At 40.7% G+C, this 22096-nt stretch overlaps 1 protein-coding gene across 2 annotated transcripts in view; it reads right to left on the bottom strand.

Annotated features, from left to right (window-relative positions):
• KCTD20 (potassium channel tetramerization domain containing 20) overlaps positions 1-22096 on the bottom strand; it is a 35804-nt gene continuing 13708 nt past the window's right edge. Inside the window, exons 2-8 of one of the 2 annotated variants that reach the window (XM_040473340.1) lie at positions 13235-13440; positions 10334-10607; positions 7435-7537; positions 6959-7079; positions 5238-5435; positions 3142-3252; positions 1-1843 (exon numbers count right to left, since the gene is read on the bottom strand). In XM_040473340.1, the coding sequence (XP_040329274.1) occupies positions 1551-1843; positions 3142-3252; positions 5238-5435; positions 6959-7079; positions 7435-7537; positions 10334-10607; positions 13235-13394 (1260 nt within the window). In that variant the 5' untranslated portion in view covers positions 13395-13440 and the 3' untranslated portion in view covers positions 1-1550. Of the gene's footprint in view, positions 1844-3141; positions 3253-5237; positions 5436-6958; positions 7080-7434; positions 7538-10333; positions 10608-13234; positions 13441-22096 lie in introns of those variants that run through there. The other variant, XM_040473341.1, reaches the window with a different exon arrangement.

Here is a 22096-nt window from a genome sequence, read left to right as displayed (position 1 = left end):
TCTCTGTCTCTCTCAAAAAAATAAACAAACAGTAAAAAAAAAAAAAAAAAAAGGAATCCACTAACTTGTCCTATGGTATCTTATGGGAATGGAATTTAAGAAAACTAGTCACATTATCTTAAAGATGTTAAGGAAACTATGTACCTCTTTGAAATTTGTGATGAGTAAAGGTTCTGGGTAGGTGATAAGAAGACCACCTTTACCACAAAATGACAAATTATCCCCAGACACTTAACATCTGGCTCTAGACTTGAAATTTAGCTTTGCTAATAGCCATGGGGACATAAGGGAAAATGGTTTAGTACTTGGGGGGAGTGATCTCGGTTGTCCTACACCAATGCATTATTAACACAAGAGTAGACAGATCAAACAAAATTACTAGGTGTAACATCCCTTCAACTCATCCTTCCTTTGGGGATGACAGTAGTACGGTTTTTTTATGCAGTGTGAGCTCTGTAACTGGCTACTTCAAAAACAAATATCCTGGTATCCAAAAGAATTCCACAGTATGAAAAGAACATACAAAGAAAAATCCTGCGTTGGGACAAAGCCTGTGAGGTGATGTTTCCGCACTCAGCTTCACCCCAAATGTCCCCTTCCCTGGAGCTTTTAGAAGTCTTTCTGTTGAGAAACCAAGCACTTGTGAGAAATTTCTGCTCATCTCTTGAAAATCTTTAAACCGTATCGACTGAGGTTTCCCAGCCACACCCATAGCAATGTGCTGCCCTAGGGTGAAGACCTAAAGGCTTCACACCAGATTCCGAGACAGGATGATCAAAGTAGCCTGATTTGGAGAGGTTCTTGTATTTGAGTTGTGAATTTCATTCCAAATAACTGATTTGTGTAGGCTCAAAAACCTTGAGCCTAAAAAGGTTTCATAAACACTGTCCCGCTATTACTAGAGTTCCGGTCAAAGAATCTGTATGGTTTTGAATTATTCGTCGCATTAATGAAAAACAAAGCTGAATTTAAACTCTTTAAGAAATTTCCTTTTGGACATTTTGATGACAGCCTAGGTCTTCCGGATGCAACCTGGGCACAGAGGCCACCAGGAATGGCATCTTCATTAAATCCTGAATAAGACTCCCATTAGTACCTGGTTGTAGAAGCCAGAGATTGTCTCTTTTTAAAGTCTGGTCCCTTTGCTGCTCAGTAATTCATTTCGCCTGGTATAAAACAAACAAAACAAAAGCCAAGAACAAAGTGTAAAGGATGAGGACTGCTTTGATGAATAGGAGGCAACAGGAGTCTTGACTTCCTTTCCTGCTTTTTGCAGTTATGCAAAGACTGAGTAAACAGCACCAGACCCCAAATTTTCAAGTTACCAGGGCCACTGCCAAGCTGGTAGCTTATTTACCAGTGAGTGCCTTTCATCCCCTGCCGGAGGCACAGATTTCTCAGTAATGAAAAGGACACAGGTTATTTGTGGGAGAAAGGGAGAGGATGGAGAAGCAGATCTCCTATTCAGGGTGAGACAAACCATGGGAGGACTGGCTGTGGACATTCTGGACAGAGAAGTGCTCCGAAGAGGGGTAGGTCCACAGCTGGCCCTAATCTTGAAAGTCATTAGAAGCCATCTGAGAAAGTGGGGCATTCAGCCGGTCAAGTTCATCCACTTGGGGTGGGTGGTGCATTAATATCTCCTGGTCCTCTAAGACGTCTTCTCCAGCAGCTACCAGATTAGTGAGGGATTTGCTTCGGACACACTGGAAATCCACGTGGCGACTCTTCCCTTCTTCCTTTTCCCATGACATCTGGATAAAGGGGCGCTGCACATAATTATAGATTACTTCAGATCGGCCACCAGGTCTTCTCTTAATTTTTTCTTTACAGGTAGGATAACCTGAAATAAAGCAAAAGGCCATTCCCATGACTCCAGCAAATTGCTCACTCCAGCTTCCATACTTTCCCTTCCCTAACCACATCAGTTGTCTCCCAAATTCAAAGACTGTGCATGAAAACTACTGGGGAAATGACCCCTGACCATGCTCTGCGACTCCCAGTCACCTACACGCGCACTTCCCATCTATCCGGGTGAATAGGTCTTATCCCTTAGAAAGGAAGTAACAAAAATTCTATCCCTTCTAATGGCAGGGTGCATAATTTCAGAAGCTGTTAGTTCCTGGCAGCAATACCAGAGAAGTCTTTCTAGGCCATGGCTAACTCCAGTCCTCTAATTCTACTGCGTAGAGCACACGCTGTAAGAGAAGCAGTTAAGAAGGTGTGTAATGTGTAGCCTCAAGAAAAAAACAGGAATGTTGCCTAAAAAATCTGAAAGGCTATCACATGGAAATGGGAGAAATCTTACTCAAAGTAGCTTCAGAGGCTAGAACTAGAAAGAAGAAGACAGAGGAAGTGATCTACTAGATCTACTAGAAAAATATTCTAATGGTAGAACAGTGGATGGGCTTCTCTGGGAAATGGAGTAATCCTTATCACCTTGTTCCGGGAGTTTCCAGTTACCAAAGAATGACACAGTGGAAAGAGATTTAACAGATCTCAAAAATCTCTTCCAACTTGAAATTCCAACCTAAGACAGACACAGTGAAGATCTGATGGGCTCTGTGGGCAAGACTGAGACAGCGAGATTAAAAAAACACTCGTGGAGGTGTGACCAGAATAGCTTTAGCATTCTCTAAGAATCAGTGTCTAAGACCCCTCCACGAGACCACCGGTTGGGAGTCATTGCTCAAGATCATTTAAAGCAGTTCTATCAACACATACAGACATTCCTCCAAGGTATGTGGTGGAAAAAATTAGAATTTTGAGTGTCCAAGCTATAGTTTTCAGAAGGACCCTTCCAGATCCCAAAAAGATCCTCACCAAGACCTGGAGGAATGGCCCTCGCACTTGGTGAGCCCACCAGTGTCCTTAGTCCTCACTGCTCTTTGTCCCAAACAGTTAAGTTGGAACTTCTTCCTGCAGCTGGTTTAAAGCATTTACAACTAGATACAACATGAAAAGGAAACGTAAGGGCAAACAAAAAAACAGGAATCCTTCAAAGGGGTAGGAATGTGGTTTTCGTATGTGCCTATTCTCTAGGTCCTCTGGAAGCTGAGTTTTAAGGACCTAAGCTGTGCCCATAGATACAACCTGCTCCATAAGCCAAGCAAGCTGTATACTAACTGGGATGTTTATTACCTTCAATTCCAATGCGAATGTTTTTCAGGCCCCGCTCCTTTAACACTGTTTTAGCGACATCACGATTCTCAATATATTTGAAGAATCTATAGAGCTTGGAGCTATAAAGAACTGGAAAAAAGAAAAACTGGGTTAGTCACGGAGTGAAGACTTCCAAAAGAGGAGGGAGATGAGCTAAGAGAATCAGACTAATGAAAGATATATATCTGACACTGACGCCAAAAAAAAAAAAAAAAAAAAAGAAACCACGTGAGAAATTTTTATAGTCTCAGGGTGTGGAAGACCTTTCTGGGTACAGCATAAAGGCCAGAAGCCACAAAATAAAAACTGATATATTCAACTACATAAAAAAATCCAAAACATTGCTGCGTAGCCAAATCACCATTAACACAACTAAAAAGACAACCAACTGGGAAAACTATCTGCAACTCTTATTACAAAGGGCTGATTTCCTTAATATATAAAGAGTGGTCACAGAGCTTTCACAAATCACTAAGTAAAAGACTAACAATCCATTCTGTAATGGGCAAAAGGCACAAATAAAGTTACAGAAGAGGAAATTAAAATGGCTCCTAAAAACGAAAAGATGGTGCGTCTTGATCATGAAATGAGAAATGCAGATTGAAACATTCAAATGAGAGGCTAATTTTTACCTATCAGAGTGGCAAAAATGAAAGTTTAATAAAACGCTGTTTTGTTGAGGGTGTGGGAAACAAACCTGTCATACGTTGTTTTGAGATGGTTTAACATTTGTGGAGGAAACTTTGGCAGTGTCTACCAAAATTATAAAGGAACAAAGCTTTGGCACAGAAATTCCATTTCTAGGAAACTTTTTTTAATAAAGATTTTATTTTTTTAAGTAATCCCTATACCCCAACATGGGGCTTGAACTCACAACTCTGAGATGAGGGGGTTGCAGGCTCTACTAACTGAGCCAGCCGGGTGCCCCTTTAGGAATATCATTCCATAGAGATATGTGTGTGAAAAGACTATGTTTAAAAGGATATTTATTGCAACATCATTTATAATTTCTAGCTTAAATCAACAACACAGCTAGTTAAATCAATTATGGCACAGCCATGCAGAATACCATACAGCCATAAAAAAAGATCACGGAAGGTTTTTATGTTAAGACATGGTACTGGACAGTCTGTAGAATAGGGTATTATTTGTAAAAAAAAAAAAAAAAAAAAAAAAAGGAAAAATCATGTATGTAATTGGTCGTGCACTGAATACACCTGGGAAGATCTAAAAGAAACTGAGAAGGAAAACTGGGTAGATGAGGCAGGGATGGGATCAAGACTTTTCAATGTATAACCTTTTGTACTTTCTGAACTGTTACCAATTCAAAAGGATTTGGGCGCCTGGGTGGCTCAGTCAGTTAAGCATCCGACTTTGGCTCAAGTCATGATCTCGTGGTTTGTGAGTTTCAGCCCCCGTGTCGGGCTCTGTGCTGACCGCTCAGAGCCTGGAGCCTGCTTCAGATTCTGTGTCTCCTTATCTCTCTCTGTCCCTCCCCTGCTCATGCTCTGTCTCTCTCAAAAACAAACGTTAAAAAAAAATTTTTTTAAAGGGTTTAAAAATGACACAAATGGAGAGAAGAATGACACCACCAATTAATGGCCTCGGTATCGCCACCACACTGCCACAGCATCAGACATCGGGGGCAGGAGTGGGAGGAATAACAATGTCATATAAGCCGCATAAAAGTTAGATGTGCAGGGGCGCCTGGGTGGCTCAGTCGGTTGAGCATCCGACTTCGGCTCAGGTCATGATCTTGCGGTTTGTGAGTTCAAGCCCCGCGTCGGGCTCTGTGCTGACAGCTCAGAGCCTGGAGCCTGTTTCGGATTCTGTGTCTCCCTCTCTCTCTCTGACCCTCCCCCATTCATGCTCGGTCTCTCTGTCTCAAAAATAAATAAAAAAACATTAAAAAAGAAAAAAAAAAAAAAAGTTAGATGTGCATCACTAGACTGCACCAGGTGAGTGTGCTCACTGCCAGCTTAACAGTGACAGTCATGCTGGTTACAGGATGCAGCTGTTACTCTGGGCAGCATGTTTCCCTCTGAAACCATCTACACCGTGCAGGGGACTCCTACTTTGGGAATATTCCTCCCCCATGGGAGGGGGGTGGTCTTCATCCCAGTCCACAGAATCCTCATCCGTCAGCACGACGATGTGGCACTCTCGCTCCCCTTTCTTGGCACAGCCCACCATGATGGGCAAGATCAACTCTTCGAGGTAGTGGTCAAACTGCTTGTGAGCACCATCATTAGACAGTTCATGCAGTAAAGCGCCTGGGGAGAGAAAATGCAGGTGAACGTCCTATCTGCCCAAGCGCAGAGATTACCGGAGTGAAAAAGACTATGAGGTAATGGCTGTTGTCACTGATAAGTTCCGGAGAGGTGGCCCATTTTAAAGGCAGAAATTGTTTCTTGCTCTGAAGTGCTAATTAAGCTGATTTTGTTAAATGTTTCACATTCCATTACTCTAACTTTCTCATGCTTAATAATCCCTGAGCATTCTGAACAAGTGCGGTTTTATTAGCTGTACAAGGTCAAACCATAAACATTAATTCTACAAGAGATACAACTGCTGTCTGGGGATGACTGTAGTACCAGATGCTCTGGACCCCAATTTCATGGAGTTACAGTACCACAGAAGAGGAATAATCTAAGTTTAATGACACCAAGGGACTTGCTCTAACTGTGTGCTAAACTCAGTAGGGAAACCACAAGTCTAGAGAACTTCATGGAGTATGCAGGGAAATGTATCATGAACCTCAAAGAATAGTTTTTAAAATAACTTCAGGAAGGCTAGGAGATGATAAGAAAATGGCATTTGCAGTCAATCAGTTCTAATCCCACCTTTAATGCTTTGAGCTTTGAACATGCTAATTTCTCAGTCTTCTCATTTGTTACATGGGGTTATCACCTGGCTTTCAGGGCTAACTGTTGTAAGAATTAAGCAAGTTCACAGCTATAAAGCTATTAGTAAACAATAACAATAATAAAAATAGGGCACCTGGGTGGCTCAGTTGGTTAAGCATCTGACTCTTGATTTCAGCTCAGGTCATGATCTCATGGTCCCAGGTCATGATCTCATGGTCCATGAGATCAAGCCCTGAGTCCAGCCCTGCTTGGGATTCTTTCTTTCTCCCCCTCTCTCTGCCGCTCCCTCACTTGCTCTCTGTCTCAAAATAAACAAACATTAAGGGGCACCTGGATGGCTCAGCGGGTTAAAGCATATGACTTCGGCTCAGGTCATGATCTCACGGTCTGTGAGTTCGAACCCCTCATCGGTCGGGCTCTGTGCTGACAGGTCAGAGCCTGGAACCCGCTTTGGATTCTGTGTCTCCCCCCTCTTTCTCTTCCTCCCCCTGCTTATGTTCTCTCTCTCAAAAGTAAGTAAAAAGCATTAAAAGAAATTTTAAAAATAAAAAAAAAATGATAAAAATAATTCTAAGAAGAACCCAGCCAATTTATGCTGTTTGACTTTATGAAGGAAGGCTCACTCATGTCCAAGAATCAGTATCCTTATTTATTAAAGAACTGAGACACCAGGTCCTTGGAGGGGAAGCAATTAGCTTGGTGACTCACTTGACAAGCTAGATTTAGAACCGAACACATGTTCTCTTTTGTTTACTTCCTCACAGTGCTTTGAAGCATGAGAGAGGGAATGGGTTAGTATCACAGTACCTGCCTCCCCAGATGATTTTCAATTTAGGCTTGAAACTCTAGTAGCAAAAAGTTACCAGTCCATTTCAAGCAAACTCAAAGTTCAGTGGCTCAAATGCAGCTGGGAGTGCTCCTGTACTCACTCAGATCTTGACATCGGATAGTGTTGAAGTCAAAGTTTATGCAGAGATAATCACATGTATCTCTAAGGTCTGGAATAGAGATGCCATCCGGACAATTAATGATACCAGTTTTGTAATAATCCTGTAAACAGATTAAAAATAAGAAATGAAGGCGAAGAACAAGACGAAAACTTACTTCCTCAACCCCCTATTCATTCCTGGTTCTGTTAAACTGATAGGATACTAGAACCACTAAGCTGGATGACTTATCAGATGGCCAAGTGGCTCCTGGCTCTCCTGGCATGTTTAATCCCAACTTGGTACCTGACAGTCAAGAAGTACTTAAAAGTTACCACAATAGAAAATAAAGAGGGAAGGGCAGTAACGGAACTACAGACCGAAAGTCAGTTAACAATCTGATGGAGACCTCAAGTCTTCTGACTTGAGTCTGTGCCTGCCCCTGGGGAAGAGGAGGTAACAGAAAGGCTCCTACACACCAGCACGGTTCGAAATACGGTTGCACTGATTCCTTCAGCAATCTCATACTCTCCCTTCTCATTGGGCCGAGTGAAGTTGTACTCTCTTCCTGGTCCAAACATTCTGAAAGATACCAGGCAACAATGTTACCTTCTGCAGTCCAGCTGGATTCTTCACAGATGAGGCTGACCCCTTGACACCTCATTCAGTAAGACTCCATTCCACGTTCCCATAGTTTAAGAACTCATAAATTAAAAACACAGTGGTGGGATCCAACCCCTATTAAGAAGCTCCCTCCAGACAGAAAAGGTGGCAGCAATTGCTTTCAGCATTTGAGCGAAGGAGAAATGAAGCTGCAAGTCCTCCAGGTTCACCTGTGGTGCTTCTGGGACAGCAAATCAAGTTGGAAAATCTCTGGAGTGTGTGAGGGTTGCCTCTCAAGCCCTCCCCACCACCGAGGAACCCACCTATAAACTGGCAGCTCAAGAAGACAGGGGGTCTCACACTCCTGACCCTTCCTGTTCTTTTCCTCCCTCAATTAGCATTATCTAGTATGCCAGTCCTCAGTATTTCTGAGTTTTGCTGTTCAGACATCTAATGTGATAGATGAATCCAGAGCGATAGGTGTAGATGTTAACGTTCTCCCTTTCCTGATACATTTTTTTAATGCTGGAGTTCTGGGGGAAATGCCCCTCTTCAATCCAAGGAGTAGCTCTAAAGATGGGAACTTCAGGTCAACTGGGCAGGGATGGTAGATACTAGGCCATCAGTGGTTTGATATAGTTCAGAGGGGTCTGCTCTGCGCACGAACTCAGAAGTCATGAGGGCACAGGGGGATCTTCCTTTTTCTTACTCTTTTCCCATCCTTCCTCCCTCCAGTAAAACTGGACTCATGACTTCCACCACTCCCACTGTACATCTGAGTTACGGAATGGGAAACCAGAGTGAGGGACAAGGCAGGCAGTCAGGATCTTCAGCCAGCCCGATTTAAGTTTCCAATTGGGCCTCACTGCCACCTCCTTCCTGAATCTGCTGGGAACCCCTATGTTCAACGTTCAAAACTGTTATCCGCCACCCTAAATTGGCTGCTTTTCAAAGGTCTGAAAAAGACTCCAAATAACATGCTTTTCAAACCACTATACCATACAGAAGAAATCCATCTTGATAAGTGTCTTCAAAGAATGCTGATATTTTTCTGGAACATTCTGGCTGAAGTTTAGCCAAGACAGCTGTGAATCAAAATAGTCAACCTGCCATGTAATCCACCCCCCTCCCCGCCCCCCAAGTATCCTCAGCGGAACCTAAGCTCAGAGTTCTCTATCTGGTAGTGACATGGATTAATGTTAATCCATTCGCAATCTCTCAGCTTGTCCCCCTTGTGACTACTGGCCCACACCTGTAAGCTCACTGCCTAGGCTTATGCACACTGTATATAACCTCAGGACAGAGCAGACCCAAGTAACTCTCAGAACAGATAACTGCAGCTGACTCAGCTGATGAACCACCCAGATAAAGAATCAGACTCTCTTGTCATGGGACAACTCATTCCTAGATTCAAAGGGCGTCACCCAAGAGTCTATTAATCTATTACCCAGAAAATGCTTGCTTGCTTCTCTTGACCACTGTTTTCAGACGCAATCTACCTCAAAGAGCAGCCTGTGTTGAGGCTAATGCTGACTTTGAAGCGGGGGAGGGGGGTGCAATAGTGTAGTGATACCAAGACGGAGGACAGGAAGTCAAGTCTGATAAACTATAGGGCCAATTTGGAAAATGTTTTAATGTCCTAGTTTAGTCTTAATTCAGATGTCTGAGAAATATACAAGTTTGATTCTGGTTAAAAATGGTTCATCATGAATCTCTATGTATATGTTCAAATATAAATATATTTGAATAGCTGGATTCCATTTAGCCTAAAACTCAACAAATGAGTATGGTCCATTTTGATTTCTAAATCAAAGTCCTGAGTGAGGTTAGATCTTTAAATAAGATCTACTTTGAAGTAGATAAAAACCCTCAAAAGCCAAGTGTTTGTGTGTACACATACAAGTTATTGTTTTTACTCCTATCCCAATCTGCTCTTCCTCATGTTAAGGTCTGTGGTTGGCCAGAAAGAGAATCTCCTCACTCCCAGCCCAGGCTCCAAGAATACTTTCTGGACAGTGCTCCTCCTTGGCAGGCTCTTTCCATTTCCTAAACTCTAACCGTAAAATGCTGGAGGCAGGAGATGGTAAGACTACAGTCTAAAAGCAGCACAGAGGGTGGAACATGAAGAAAAGAGAGCTCAATCACGAAACAACGAAAGAGCCAGATATAAAGATTTGGCTTTGGAAAACTTGAATAGTGATGGAGACATTAGAAAATGACAGCATGATCCTCCTGCCAAGCATAATGGGCAATGGATGGCAGGTGAAATGCTCTTTAGTAAAATGCCTTTGTTCTTATGTCATGTGGAACCCATGTCTAATTCTATCTTTTATTAAAAGGCAAAAGAAAAAAAAAACAACTTAGATCTCACCTTAACTCTAGATCTTTGACGTGGAACTCAGAGAAGATTATTACTTTTGTGAGGTATACAAACTATGGGGTAATAGAAATCAGGTCTCCGACTTCTGCTTTAGAGTGAGTTTATTGAGGACTAAGGAATGCTACTCAGCAGATTATTTTCCACAGTTCTGACTGCTCAGGTAGTTGTGGGGGCTCATTTTACTATACTGGCTTTGTAAAGAAATTAAGTACATCCCCCAAATCATCAACAGATATAAGGTGTTTTACAAGCTTGCCCTCCCTGTCTCATAAAAGTATGAAGGTAGAAAAATAAGCAATCAGTGCTTCTTTTCCTCATTCTAGTGCAAGATAAACAGCAGGTATTTCTATTCATAGAGAACAGAGTGGATTTGGAAAGAAATTATCATCAATTACCTTCCCAACATGGTATCCGGATGAGCAGTGAAAATTTGTGGATTCACAACAAAACGTGTGCCATCTACAAGAAGTGTCACTTTCTCTGGCGCCTGGGAATGAACGTTACTGCCAAAGCCCACAGTGCTGTTTCCAAATCGTTCTGGAGCCATAAAGGGTTCATGGTTCCGTTTATTCCCATTTTGGAAGCAGGAGCCTTTGATGTCTTCAGGAAGTGGCATTATGTGAGGGAACTGGAGATTTGCTGGCTGAGAGGCATAGTCAAGTGAAAGGTCTAAAAGATCATACAAACAAACCAAAATAACATGACAGCAAAAAGGCTTGGGGGGGAAATAAAACTGCTCTTCTTTAAAAAACCAATTTACCCCCCACCCCCCATTTTTAGGTGTTCACAAGCAAAAAATTCTTGCCTCGAACAAATCAAAGAAAAATAAACTAGAAACTCATATTGGATCACCCTGAGCTTTTCTCCAGGTTTGTATGTTGGAGAGGAGAGAATGGAGGCAATAATGCCCATTTTATAATAAAATGGTTAAAATTTTTTAAAGTAAACTATGTGCATGGCTTTAAAAAATTTAAACACTCAAGAATTTCTGTGGACAACCAGCAAGGCCCTACCACACTCCGTGCCCTCCCCTGTCTTGTTTCACAGAGGCAATCACTTTTTACTTCCGTTTCCACTTCTAGTTCTAAATAATACTCTTATATTTCCTGTTTTTTCTTTTCTTTTCTTTCTTTTTTTTTTTTTAAGGAAACTGCTGCCTCTGTGTACAGGAACTATTTCATTTTCCACATTCAAAAATTTCTAAATGTTTCTAAATTTTACTTCCCAGAAGGGATGATAGTCTCTAATGGTCTAATGCATTACTTTTGCTAGAAATTCACATAAAAATGCATTTTCACTATGCACAGAAGAATCCTAACATTGTCAACACCATTTTTTGTAAAGGCAAGTCTTGCCCTCAGCAGAAAGGTTCCACTGCAAGTGGCCTCGGGTTAGGATTCATTCCCAGAACCTCAGTTTTCTATCCTAGTATCACCAAAGAGTCATTTTAAGTAATTTATTTAATTTTCCAAACCTTGTTCATTTCTGTAAAATGAAAATAATGTTCACGCCACCTCCCTCACAGGATTATTTTATCAACTGAAATAGAGTATGTGAGAGCACTTCAAAGTGTGTTAATACTGTATCATGCAAAAAAGGCTTAAAACTAAATGCTGTAGCTGAAATCTGGATGTACACAGAAGACAATCAGGGGAAAGTATTTATAAAGGATTACCATAGGATTCTTTTCAATTGGCAGTTCTCCTAATATATTTTAAGTTAAAAAAAAGTTTTTTAAGGAAAAATTCAAACATACCAAAGCACAGAGTTAACAATATGCATATCCTGACACCTAGATTTGAGAAACTTAATTAACACTTTTCTACATTTTCTTCAAATCTTTTTTTCCCCCCAAATCTCCCATTCCTCATGTACTTTAAGTTTGTACACAATAATTCATGAACATGATTACTGCCCATGACCTCTGGGAAATGAGTCTGACTTTGGGCACTTAGATAACCAAATAAATTGTGACCTGGAGAACACTCACTCCCCCCACCCCCACTCCATTTGCTTCTAGAGAAAAGGAAACCAAAATCTAGACCAAAAACCTATTGAGGATTCATGTCCTACAGCTTTTGACAAATTTTCAATGTGGCCCTGTGTTTGCATACCAAGAGCCAAGCTTCCACAAAATCCATAGGCAAGCTTACAACAAGAGAACACTTTAATCACCAAGACAGGCTTTCACATTCACAGCGCTGTTCTAAAAACTGAAAGTAGGTACCTACACCACAAATTCAGATTTTAGAATGCTTGATTCCCTCCCCGCCCGCTGCCCTCTCCCCTGCACCCCCTCCCAGCAATGAAGCAATTTAACTTGGGCTGATTCCTGAAGGACACCTCAAGTTGCACCCAGCATAAACGGGTGAGTAGGAAAAGAAACTCACTGCACAAATTCTCCCTGACGGTACACTCTAGAATGGCAGGCACACTCTGCTCCTCTGGCAGCTAAAATATGTAGAAGAGCACGGCCCCGGTCAGAAAGACACAAGTTCAAATCCCAGTCCCCTAAACTCCCAGCAGTGTGAACCGGAACAAGTTTTCTAAGCTTCTGAAGCCTCACTTTTCTCATCTGTACAAGGATTAAGCAGAGATCAGCAAGCTTTCTGTAAAGGCCAGAAGGTAAATATTTTGGGTTTTGTGGGTCATGGTCTCTGTCACTGTAGCAGGAAAGGAGCCAAAGACCATATGTGAACAAATAGGCATCATATAAACATGATGGCTGTTATTTAAAATTTTTATTTGCAAAAACAGGCAGTGGTCTAGATTTGCCACCCTGTATTTAAAAAAAAATGTATGTAAAGTTCCTAGCACAGTGAATGCTCAATAAACCGTAACTAATATTATTAGTGTTGCCACTGTCTTTATTAAAAATTAAGAAGAACCTAACAGTTTATCAAGAGCCGGCACGTCCAATAACTAAAAAGTCTTTTGGTCTCATGAAGTAAGAAGATTATTAATATCCCTGTCTTCCAGATTAAGAAAGCAGGGCTCAGAAAGATTAAGCAGCTCATCCAAGGTTACAGAGGATAGTAGCAGAGCTAGAATTTGAATGTGTCTTCTGACTCGGAATCCAAGACAATTTTTCTTATACTATCATTGCCACATTAGATATGCTGGACTGATTAAGTGGAGATTTTTTGTGATGGTCAGCTGTATAGAGCTGTGATATGTAAGCTAAGCCAATTGGCTGGATATTTTATTTGGGTAAAGAATATGCATGCCTTCTGGGTAGAGTGGATGCTCAGATGTTGGAAAGCCCACCAAATGAAGTCAAGATCTAAGTGTCATACCATCGCTCCTGGGGCCTAGAGGATAAGTAAGGTTCTGAAGACCAGAAGAAGCCGGGCTATTTGTTTCTTTCTCTTGTGCCGCAGCTGGGCTTTCATCCGTTAGGCAGCCAGCCTCCTGCCGCAATAACCTGTCGCTCTCACTGCCACGGTGAACATTCATCCTTGGATTCTGTATCCTGAACTGCCTGCTTGACCAGAAAAAAATCCTAGAAGACAGGAATATGCAGGATTTAGAACGCTCTCAAAACAGATTTCCAAGGACTTCCAAGGCAAGAAAGCCAAACTAGAGAACTCACCAAAAGCTCTCAGTCTTGTTCTGAGAAGAAACGACATCTTAAACATTTCTGTAATTTTATACTTACAGGAATTGAGCTTATTTAAATGGTCTTTATCAAATCACTAAGAATATAAGCATGTTGATAAACTTGTTACTTGGGAGTAATTTTAAGCTGTATCCAAAAACAGATATCAAATCCACAGTTTTGGCCACAATCTTGATCAATACTACAAAGTAAATGGTAGTGCAATAATTTGATGATGTTTATATCACAGACACAAAAGAGGGGAAGAATCCAACTGGTCAATTAAAGAAAACCTGCCTCTATTAAAAAACAATTGAGGGGCGCCCGGGTGGCGCAGTCGGTTAAGCGTCCGACTTCAGCCAGGTCACGATCTCGCGGTCCGTGAGTTCGAGCCCCGCGTCAGGCTCTGGGCTGATGGCTCAGAGCCTGGAGCCTGTTTCCGAGTCTGTGTCTCCCTCTCTCTGCCCCTCCCCCATTCATGCTCTGTCTCTCTCTGTCCCAAAAATAAACGTTGAAAAAAAAAATTAAAAAAAAACAATTGAGACACAGATGTTCCTGCAACAATTAAACATTAGGAAACAAAAACAACCAACCATAATACTCATGGGAGTATTATGGGAGTACTCAAGCAAAATTTGACTTATCGTGCTCAAGTTCTTCTTTATAAGTTCTCTCTTTCTGCACCTTATCTTCAACCCTAGCCCCCACCTCAAAATTACATGAAGACGTCACTGGCGATAAGGCTAACTCTCTCCCAAGCAGTGCACAGTCGTGACCAAGAACACATAATGAGCTACGGCCACGTGCAAGGCATTTGCTGATCAGGCAGAAGTAGGGGGGGGGAGGGCAGTTCAGGAGGCTTCATACCTTTCTTCCAGATAATCAAGCCCTGCAGCCCTTCCATCCTTGGGGGATGCCCAGCTACTTGAAACATTTCTGAAGTTCACCCTACTTATTAGCATTTTTAGTTTATACTGTACTGATTTCCACTTGGTGTTCTGGTGGAAGAATCCTCTTCCGTCACTACCAATTTTTATGCAAATGGACTGCATGCTAACACCGGTTCAGGAACAAGTTAGGTCACTAAAGGCAGTAACATGTAGAGGTTAAAACAGATCCCCAGGGACTGGTAAACTCAAATAAAACCACCACTGCTCTCAAGTTTGATTCAGAAAGGTCAAAATCAGGTCTACTGAACAGGATAAGAAAAGGATATGGAACTGGGAAGAGCATTATTGCCAACAATGGAAAGACCAAAAGGGGGGTTTGCTTCTTTAAGCTTAACAGGTTTTGAATGGCAATGTTTCCACTCAGCAGTACAGATACTGCTTCTCAGCTCTTCCACTAGCGGCTCAAGAACCAAGTTCAAACTTCTCTTTGTTGCTCTCCTAAAGACCTCCTGGACCAAAGATGGTAAGCCTGAATAAATCCATCTCTTGAGAATCTGCACAGACTACACTGTATCAATTACTTCATTTATTCCTTAAAATGTGTGAAGAACAGTCACATTACAATGGAATAGTTTGAAAACAGTTTCTTCCTAGTGGAATCGGGGCTCAAAGTGAAGTTTAACTTGTATATAATGAACTGAATTAATACACAACAGGATGGAATTGAAACTTAGCAAGTTTGGCATCTCCAATGAGGTAAAAGAAAGTAGCCCTCTGAGCACTTAACAGGCATTTTACTTGCATTTAATTTTTATTGCAAATAATACATGACTATTTCCCTTCTTAAAAAGGATGCTTTGGGGCGCCTGGGTGGCTCAGTCAGTTAAGCGTCCGACTTCAGCTCAGGTCACGACCTCGCCATCCATGAGTTCGAGCCCCGCATCGGGCTCTGGGCTGACGGCTCAGAGCCTGGAGCCTGCTTCCGATTCTGTGTGTGTGTCTCTCTCTCTGCCCCTCCCCCATTCATGCTCTGTCTCTCTGTCTCAAAAATAAATAAACGTTAAAAAAAAATTAAAAAAAAAAGGATGCTTTGATCATCATCCTCAATCCCAATCACTTCTCCATATCCCAGCTTGCTGGTTTGAATCCTTTTGACTTTACAAAAATGAATTCATACTCTACAGATATGCTGGTAAAAGCATAGGGTTTCAAAAGAACACACAAACTATATACTATACATCCATCATTCTCATTCTGTAATGTTTTTCTAAATTACTGTTCTTGAGATGCATCCATGTTGAAAGATCAAGATCTGGTTCATTCCTTCTTCTTCTTTTTTTTTTTTTAAAGAGAGAGGGAGAGAGCCAGTGAGGGAGAGGGGCAGAGGGACAGGCAGGGAGGAAGAGGGAGGGGGGAGAAAGGGGGAAAAAGGGGGAGATGGAGAAGTGGAAAGAGGGGAAGGAGAGGGGGAGGGAGAGGGGGAGGGAGAGGGGGAGAGGCAGAGAGAGAGAGAGAGAGAGAGACAGAGAGACAGACAGAGAGAGAGACAGAGAGAGACAGAGAATATCGACCATGGAGCCTGATGCAGGGCTCGATCCCACAACCCTGGGATCATGACCTGAGCTGAAATCAAGAGTCGGATGCTCAGCCGACTAAGCCACCCAGGTGCCCCAATTCCTTCTTAACTGCTGTAAAATAGTCTGATTCCACTCTTCTATCCATGAATATTTAAGCTGTTTCTTAACGATTACAAACAATGCTTCAACGAACAAGATTAGAGTATACTATGAAACTCCAAGAAAGGACCCAGATTACAGACTTCTCCAAATGTATTTGGCATCAGAACTCCTTTTTGCAAGAAATCATCTCAGGATTAAAGCTTAGTGGCACACACTAAGAAATTACTTAATGCAACATTTACCCAAAGTCTCCTATGAAGTAATTCCTCTGTAATTCTAGAATGACAGAAAACTTTGAAACCTGAAAAGTTAACTAACACCAAGTTTTCAACATACACCAGAGCAACCACTTTAAACATACTACTACTCCCCTTCCAGGATTGGTGTTTCATTCAACTTTGAATTTATATTTTCAATGCCTATCATGGTTCAATTCTGTAACCATCCCCCAAATGAATCTTGGTCCTTAAAACAGATCTAGGAAAAAGGAAAAAATAAATAAGCAAAGCACTTCAATAATATAGTCTCTATTGCTACAAAACTATCTTTGGTCAAAACACAGTCCTAAAAGTCACAGCAACATACAATTACGAAAACTAAAGGATCATGACACCCCCTGGCACACTTAACAGTAAATGAAGAGACTGCTTCGGAAAAGAACTAGGAGTCAGAAATATATTAATAACAGAATTCAGACTATACAGCCATTAAGCAGAGAAAACTTAATATCCAACAAGCTGGCTGAAGCTTCACTTCTACACAGTATGGGAGAGCATTTTTATACACTGTAAAGAACTACGCAAATATATTTATTATTTATATCACAGACCTCGCATGAAGGCCCATTCTTTGTTAAGTCTTCATTTTGCTGACCTGGAACAGCATCATAATCTCCCATCTTGGAAAATTTACATACAATCTTTGATGGTGTAACTATCTCCACATATTCCTTACACCTTAAAATGGACACACCACAGTTTCTCCTTAGAACATAATCATCTCGAGTATTAATCCAAAATAACCTCTAGATAATGTCTATGTATTTTTTTCTTACTTGCAATTTCCTCTAACCAATTATTTCTGAAGAATGTAAGATAATTACATGGATCACTGTGCCATTAAGTTCAATATCTTGCCACTGAACTATTCAACATTTTTTGAATAGATTTTAAAATCTAGTTGTAAAGTGGTCAGGGGCAAACAACCCTAACATGGATCTATCTCAAAAGCATAATGCTTTCAGACGGTTAATGGTACAAAGGTATGATTTTTTTTTTTTTTTTTTTTTTTTAATTTGAGAGCATCTAAGCACGCGTGTGCAAAGCAGGACAGGGGCAAAGAGAGAAGGAGAGAGAGAGAATCCCAAGCAGGCTCTGCACCTTCAGTGCAAAGCCCAACAGGGGTTCAATGTCATAAACCAGGAGATCATGACCTGAGCTGAAATCAAGAGACACTTAACTGAGTGAGCCACTCAGGCATCCCACAAGGGTATGATCTTTTAAAAGGCAGTATCCTTTTTTTTTTTTTTTTTAATAACTTCAGAGTAATCTGGGTGGTGATAAGGTAGGATGCCACAGAATTTGCTACATAAACCAATCTACCCTTCATCTGTACTCTAGAAATCAGATTTAGAAAGTAATCACATCTGTGCCAAACCTTCATTTCAAACAAATCCCAGTCTTTTCCATCTGTTCTTTAAAAAAAAATTTTTTTTAATGTTTATTTATCATTGAGAGACAGAGCATGAGCATGGGAGGGGCAGAGAGAGGGGGAGACACAGAATCCGAAGCAGGCTCCAGGCTCCAAGCTGTCAGCACAGAGCCTGACACAGGGCTCGAACTCACAAACCGTGTGATTATGACCTGAGCCGAAGTGGAAGTCGGAGGCTTAACCCGACTGAGGCCCTCTGTCCATTCTTATGTAAAAACCACTATGTTCCTTTAACTATTTTAATCACCTATCATTGACTTTGGCCTAGTTACATTATGTTTTTCTACTTACACACAGTAATAACCCTGCTAATGTTTTCTATTAAAGGTGAACAGATTTTCCATTTTGCTTCACATATATTCTCGGGTGATAGCCAGAAGAGTAACAGTGAGGGCAGTGGGAGACAAGAGAGGTAGGAGATAATCTAAAATATCTACATGATCACCTTCCAAGATATCGTTAACTGGTAGCAAAGAGGTTACCATTTTCGGAATGTACTCTGGATGTATATTTTTTTCCCCAAAGTTTGTATTTATTTTGAGAGAGAGAGCACGCGCACACGCACGGAGAAGGGCACAGAGGAGAGGAAGAGAGAGAATCCCAAGAAGGCTCTGCACTGTCAGTGCCGAGCTGGATGCGGGCCTGAACTCATAAACTGCGAGATCATGACCTGAGCTGAAATCAAGAGTCGGACACTTAACCGACCGAGCCACCCAGATGCCCCTCTGGGTATATATATATTTTAAACAACTTCTATTGAAGCTTTTCTGTCATGTTCTATTCACCCCCTTTGCAAGTATGACCCTAATGTTCCAATCTCAGAAGAAATTCAGTCTTCTATTTAAGGAATTCTGGTTTTCCTTTTTCCAGATTATTTCTAAGAATACTGAATAAGACTATTCCAGTCTCAAGCCCATATAAACTCTATTCTTAACATTCTAAATATCAGAGTTTCCTACATTGTTTCTCAACCCATAAGAATTTAGCTGTTTACATGAGCAAAGAAAGAGACCCCTGTTAGTAAATTATTTCCACTGGGTCCTCCCTTCACATGTATGTACCTCCTTGAACTCTGGCAGACTGGTGAGGCATGAATAACTTCTTAGAGATCTCTTGGTACATTTCTCTCCAAGTGTGATCTTCCATTATGCTCTACTTTTTATAACTGTGGCCCTGTGCAGGTTCCTAAATCTGAGTCTCAATTTCCTCACTTGACAAAAAGGAAGTAACTGTTAACCACACCGGGTTGATATAAGGAGTAAATCAGCACTTAGTACAATGCCTGGCACGTAACATTCAATAAATGTTGATTATTGTTTTATTCCCAAATCAGGGAGTCTACAAAGAAATTTTACAAACCTAATCTTATTTGGTACAGAAACAACCCCAGGAGAGATGCTTTAATTATCCTCACTCAAACTGGGGGTGGGGATGGGAATCAAGTTCCAGAGAGGTTAGCCAATTTGCCCCAAATCCTAACTCTAGCTAAGGGGCAAAGGTAGATTCTAAACTTAGGTTGTTGGATTCCCATATTCTTTCCATCCAATCACACTGCTTCCCCCAAACCATCTTGCCTTTCATCCATTACTGATTATAGAACTATTGTTTGTCACAAATGAAAGAGAAAGTCAGTAATATCCAGGGTCATAGCTGCTGTTCTTAACGTGTAGGAGTTGTGGTAGTAATGTAAGAATCCTGTAATAGAATGGTTATATTCTTCCATGAAATAGCATTGTTAGTACTTCACTACTTATAAAGGCCATTAAGTACTCACTGAAAAAATTTCAGCCAATATAGAAAGACAGCAATACTTTAAAAATCAACAAAGCTGTGAACTCTTTGCACATGTTAACTCTGGGCATCTCCCCACTATATTCTTGGAATAAACTCCTAGAAGTAAAACAGATATGGAAAAAGGTAAATAATTTTTAAGTTTTGATAGGTACTGCCAGACTGTCCTCTATAAATATACCAGTTTAAACTCTTTCCAGCAGCATGGAGCATCCATTCTCTAGAACCCTTGCTAACAGCGTTTCAGTTTTCTTCATCTTTGCTAATCTGATAAAATTACATTAAAATGAGCTATCATAGTTCACTTAAAACTTTCATCAGATACTTCTAAAATTTCACCTTTGAAAGCCTTAAAAGTTTTGAGTGGGTGGGGAAAGACAACCCTGCTGGGTAGGTATTAGGTAATAGCCATGACCTATTCACATCCAGTTTTTCAGGCTTGACTAGAATCGCTGGATATTTCCCATGACTTGCTCTCATTTCCCTGGACGTCTGTGAGAGAATAAGGTATAATCGCACAAGACCACCCACAAGATAAGCAAAGCAGGTTCTGACTTTGGCTTCATTATTCACTAGCCATGTCACCAAAACATTCTATAAGCTTCATTGTTTTCATCCATAAAAACAGAGGATGGTATCTGCCATTACGAAGCTAGACAAACCTTTCTCAAATAGGATCATGGAAAAGCTCTCAAAAATCACGAAGCACTATACAAAAGACAAGTGATAAACGCGGAGATTGGTGTAAATCTCCCTTGAACAACTGCTTAGTTAGCATTTATTTAGCTCTCTAAGCTCATCATGCTCATCCTCCACTTTTGAATATACTTACTATGTTTTATTGTATGATTCTACTGATTTCAGTTACTTTTGTCATTTTGACTCAGTGAAATCACACCGTGTACTGTTTCTGGAATTCTACAAACTATTTTTTGCCTCAGTTGCCTAACTTCATTTGCACTTGACCTTCTGTGTCTTTCCATTTTTCTCCTCAGGAAGATACCACATCCTCCTCTTCTATCGTCAAACTGTCTTTTCTTTAGCTTTTTTAGTCCTGCAGAATTTTAAAAAACAAAGAATAATCTTGCACGCAGGTAGTACAGGTTTATTGTTCCTGGCAGAAAATACCGAAAAGACAAAAATCACCCATAATTCTTCTTCCAGACTTTCCTATGCATAAACACATAAATATTTTTTTATTTTTCACAATTTGAAATTCTGTAAATACTATGCTGCATTTCTCAACATAACATGATTTTGGCTGTAGGTCAATAATCACACTCTTACATCATTTTCAATGGTACATACTATTCTGTTACATGGTTATACCAAATTTCACTCAACTGATTTTGTTTTATTGTTTCTTTTTTTTATAATCTTTAACCCATATAGAATCTGTTTTGTATATAGCATGGGATAGGGATCTACCGAAATTCAAATGGTTAACCAATTAACTGTGTTAATGTATTCTGAAGAGTCCATTTTTTCCATACTGATTTGAGAGGTCACCTTCATCAAATACTGACATATGATAAATGCTTGACCTGGTTTTTACACTCTGTTCCACTGATTCATCTATTTCTGTGCCAATGTCATGTATAATTTCAGTTTAACAATCTTGCCATCATTTTTCTATGTCACTTATCTGGAAGTTCTAAAATGATATTTCTAACTTGTCAACAGGGAAATGTTTTCTTCTGACTTTTAAAATTATGTCTTAACTATTTATGTTTTTTCTTCAATGAGTAATATATTTTATTAATTTAGAATTACTGTGATAAGAGTCCTAGAACATTACATTTAATGGATAGAGGTTGTACACAGATTCTCTGTACTAGTTTGTTACCCAGAATGTAGCTTTGTTCCTTTTTTTAAAAGATTTTATTTTAGTATTTTTTAAACGTTTATTTACTTATTTTTGAGAGAGAAAGAGCAAGCAGGGGAGGGGCAGACAGAGAGGGAGAGAGAATCCCAAGCAGGTTCTGCTGTCAGGGCAGAGTCCGAAATGGGGCTCAAACCCACGAACTATGAAATCATGACCTGAGCCTAAATCAAGAGTCAGATGCTTAGCCAACTGAACCACCCAGGTGCCCCTAAAGATTTCATTTTTTAAGCAATCTCTACACCCAACGTGGGACTCGAACCCACAACCCTGAGATCAAGAGTTGCATGCTCCACCAACTGAGCCAGCCAGGTGCCCCTGTTTGTTCTTTTTTTATAGGAAGTAAAAATTTGCTTTACCTAAAAAGATAACTGCCATAACTCATTCCAATGAAATATTAAAAATGTATGGATAACTGAAACTATTAATACTAATTTTGCTGTTTATTGTTGAGACAATGTTTAATCAAATTTTTAATTTAAAAGTAAAACCGGGGCGCCTGGGTGGCGCAGTCGGTTAAGCGTCCGACTTCAGCCAGGTCACGATCTCGCGGTCCGGGAGTTCGAGCCCCGCGTCGGGCTCTGGGCTGATGGCTCAGAGCCTGGAGC

This window comes from Herpailurus yagouaroundi, unplaced genomic scaffold, assembly GCF_014898765.1.
Source record: "Herpailurus yagouaroundi ecotype Mexico unplaced genomic scaffold, PumYag 139, whole genome shotgun sequence".
Taxonomy (NCBI): domain Eukaryota; kingdom Metazoa; phylum Chordata; class Mammalia; order Carnivora; family Felidae; genus Herpailurus; species Herpailurus yagouaroundi.
Note: the sequence above shows the minus strand (reverse complement) of the source record. Positions and strands in the feature narration are given on the sequence as shown.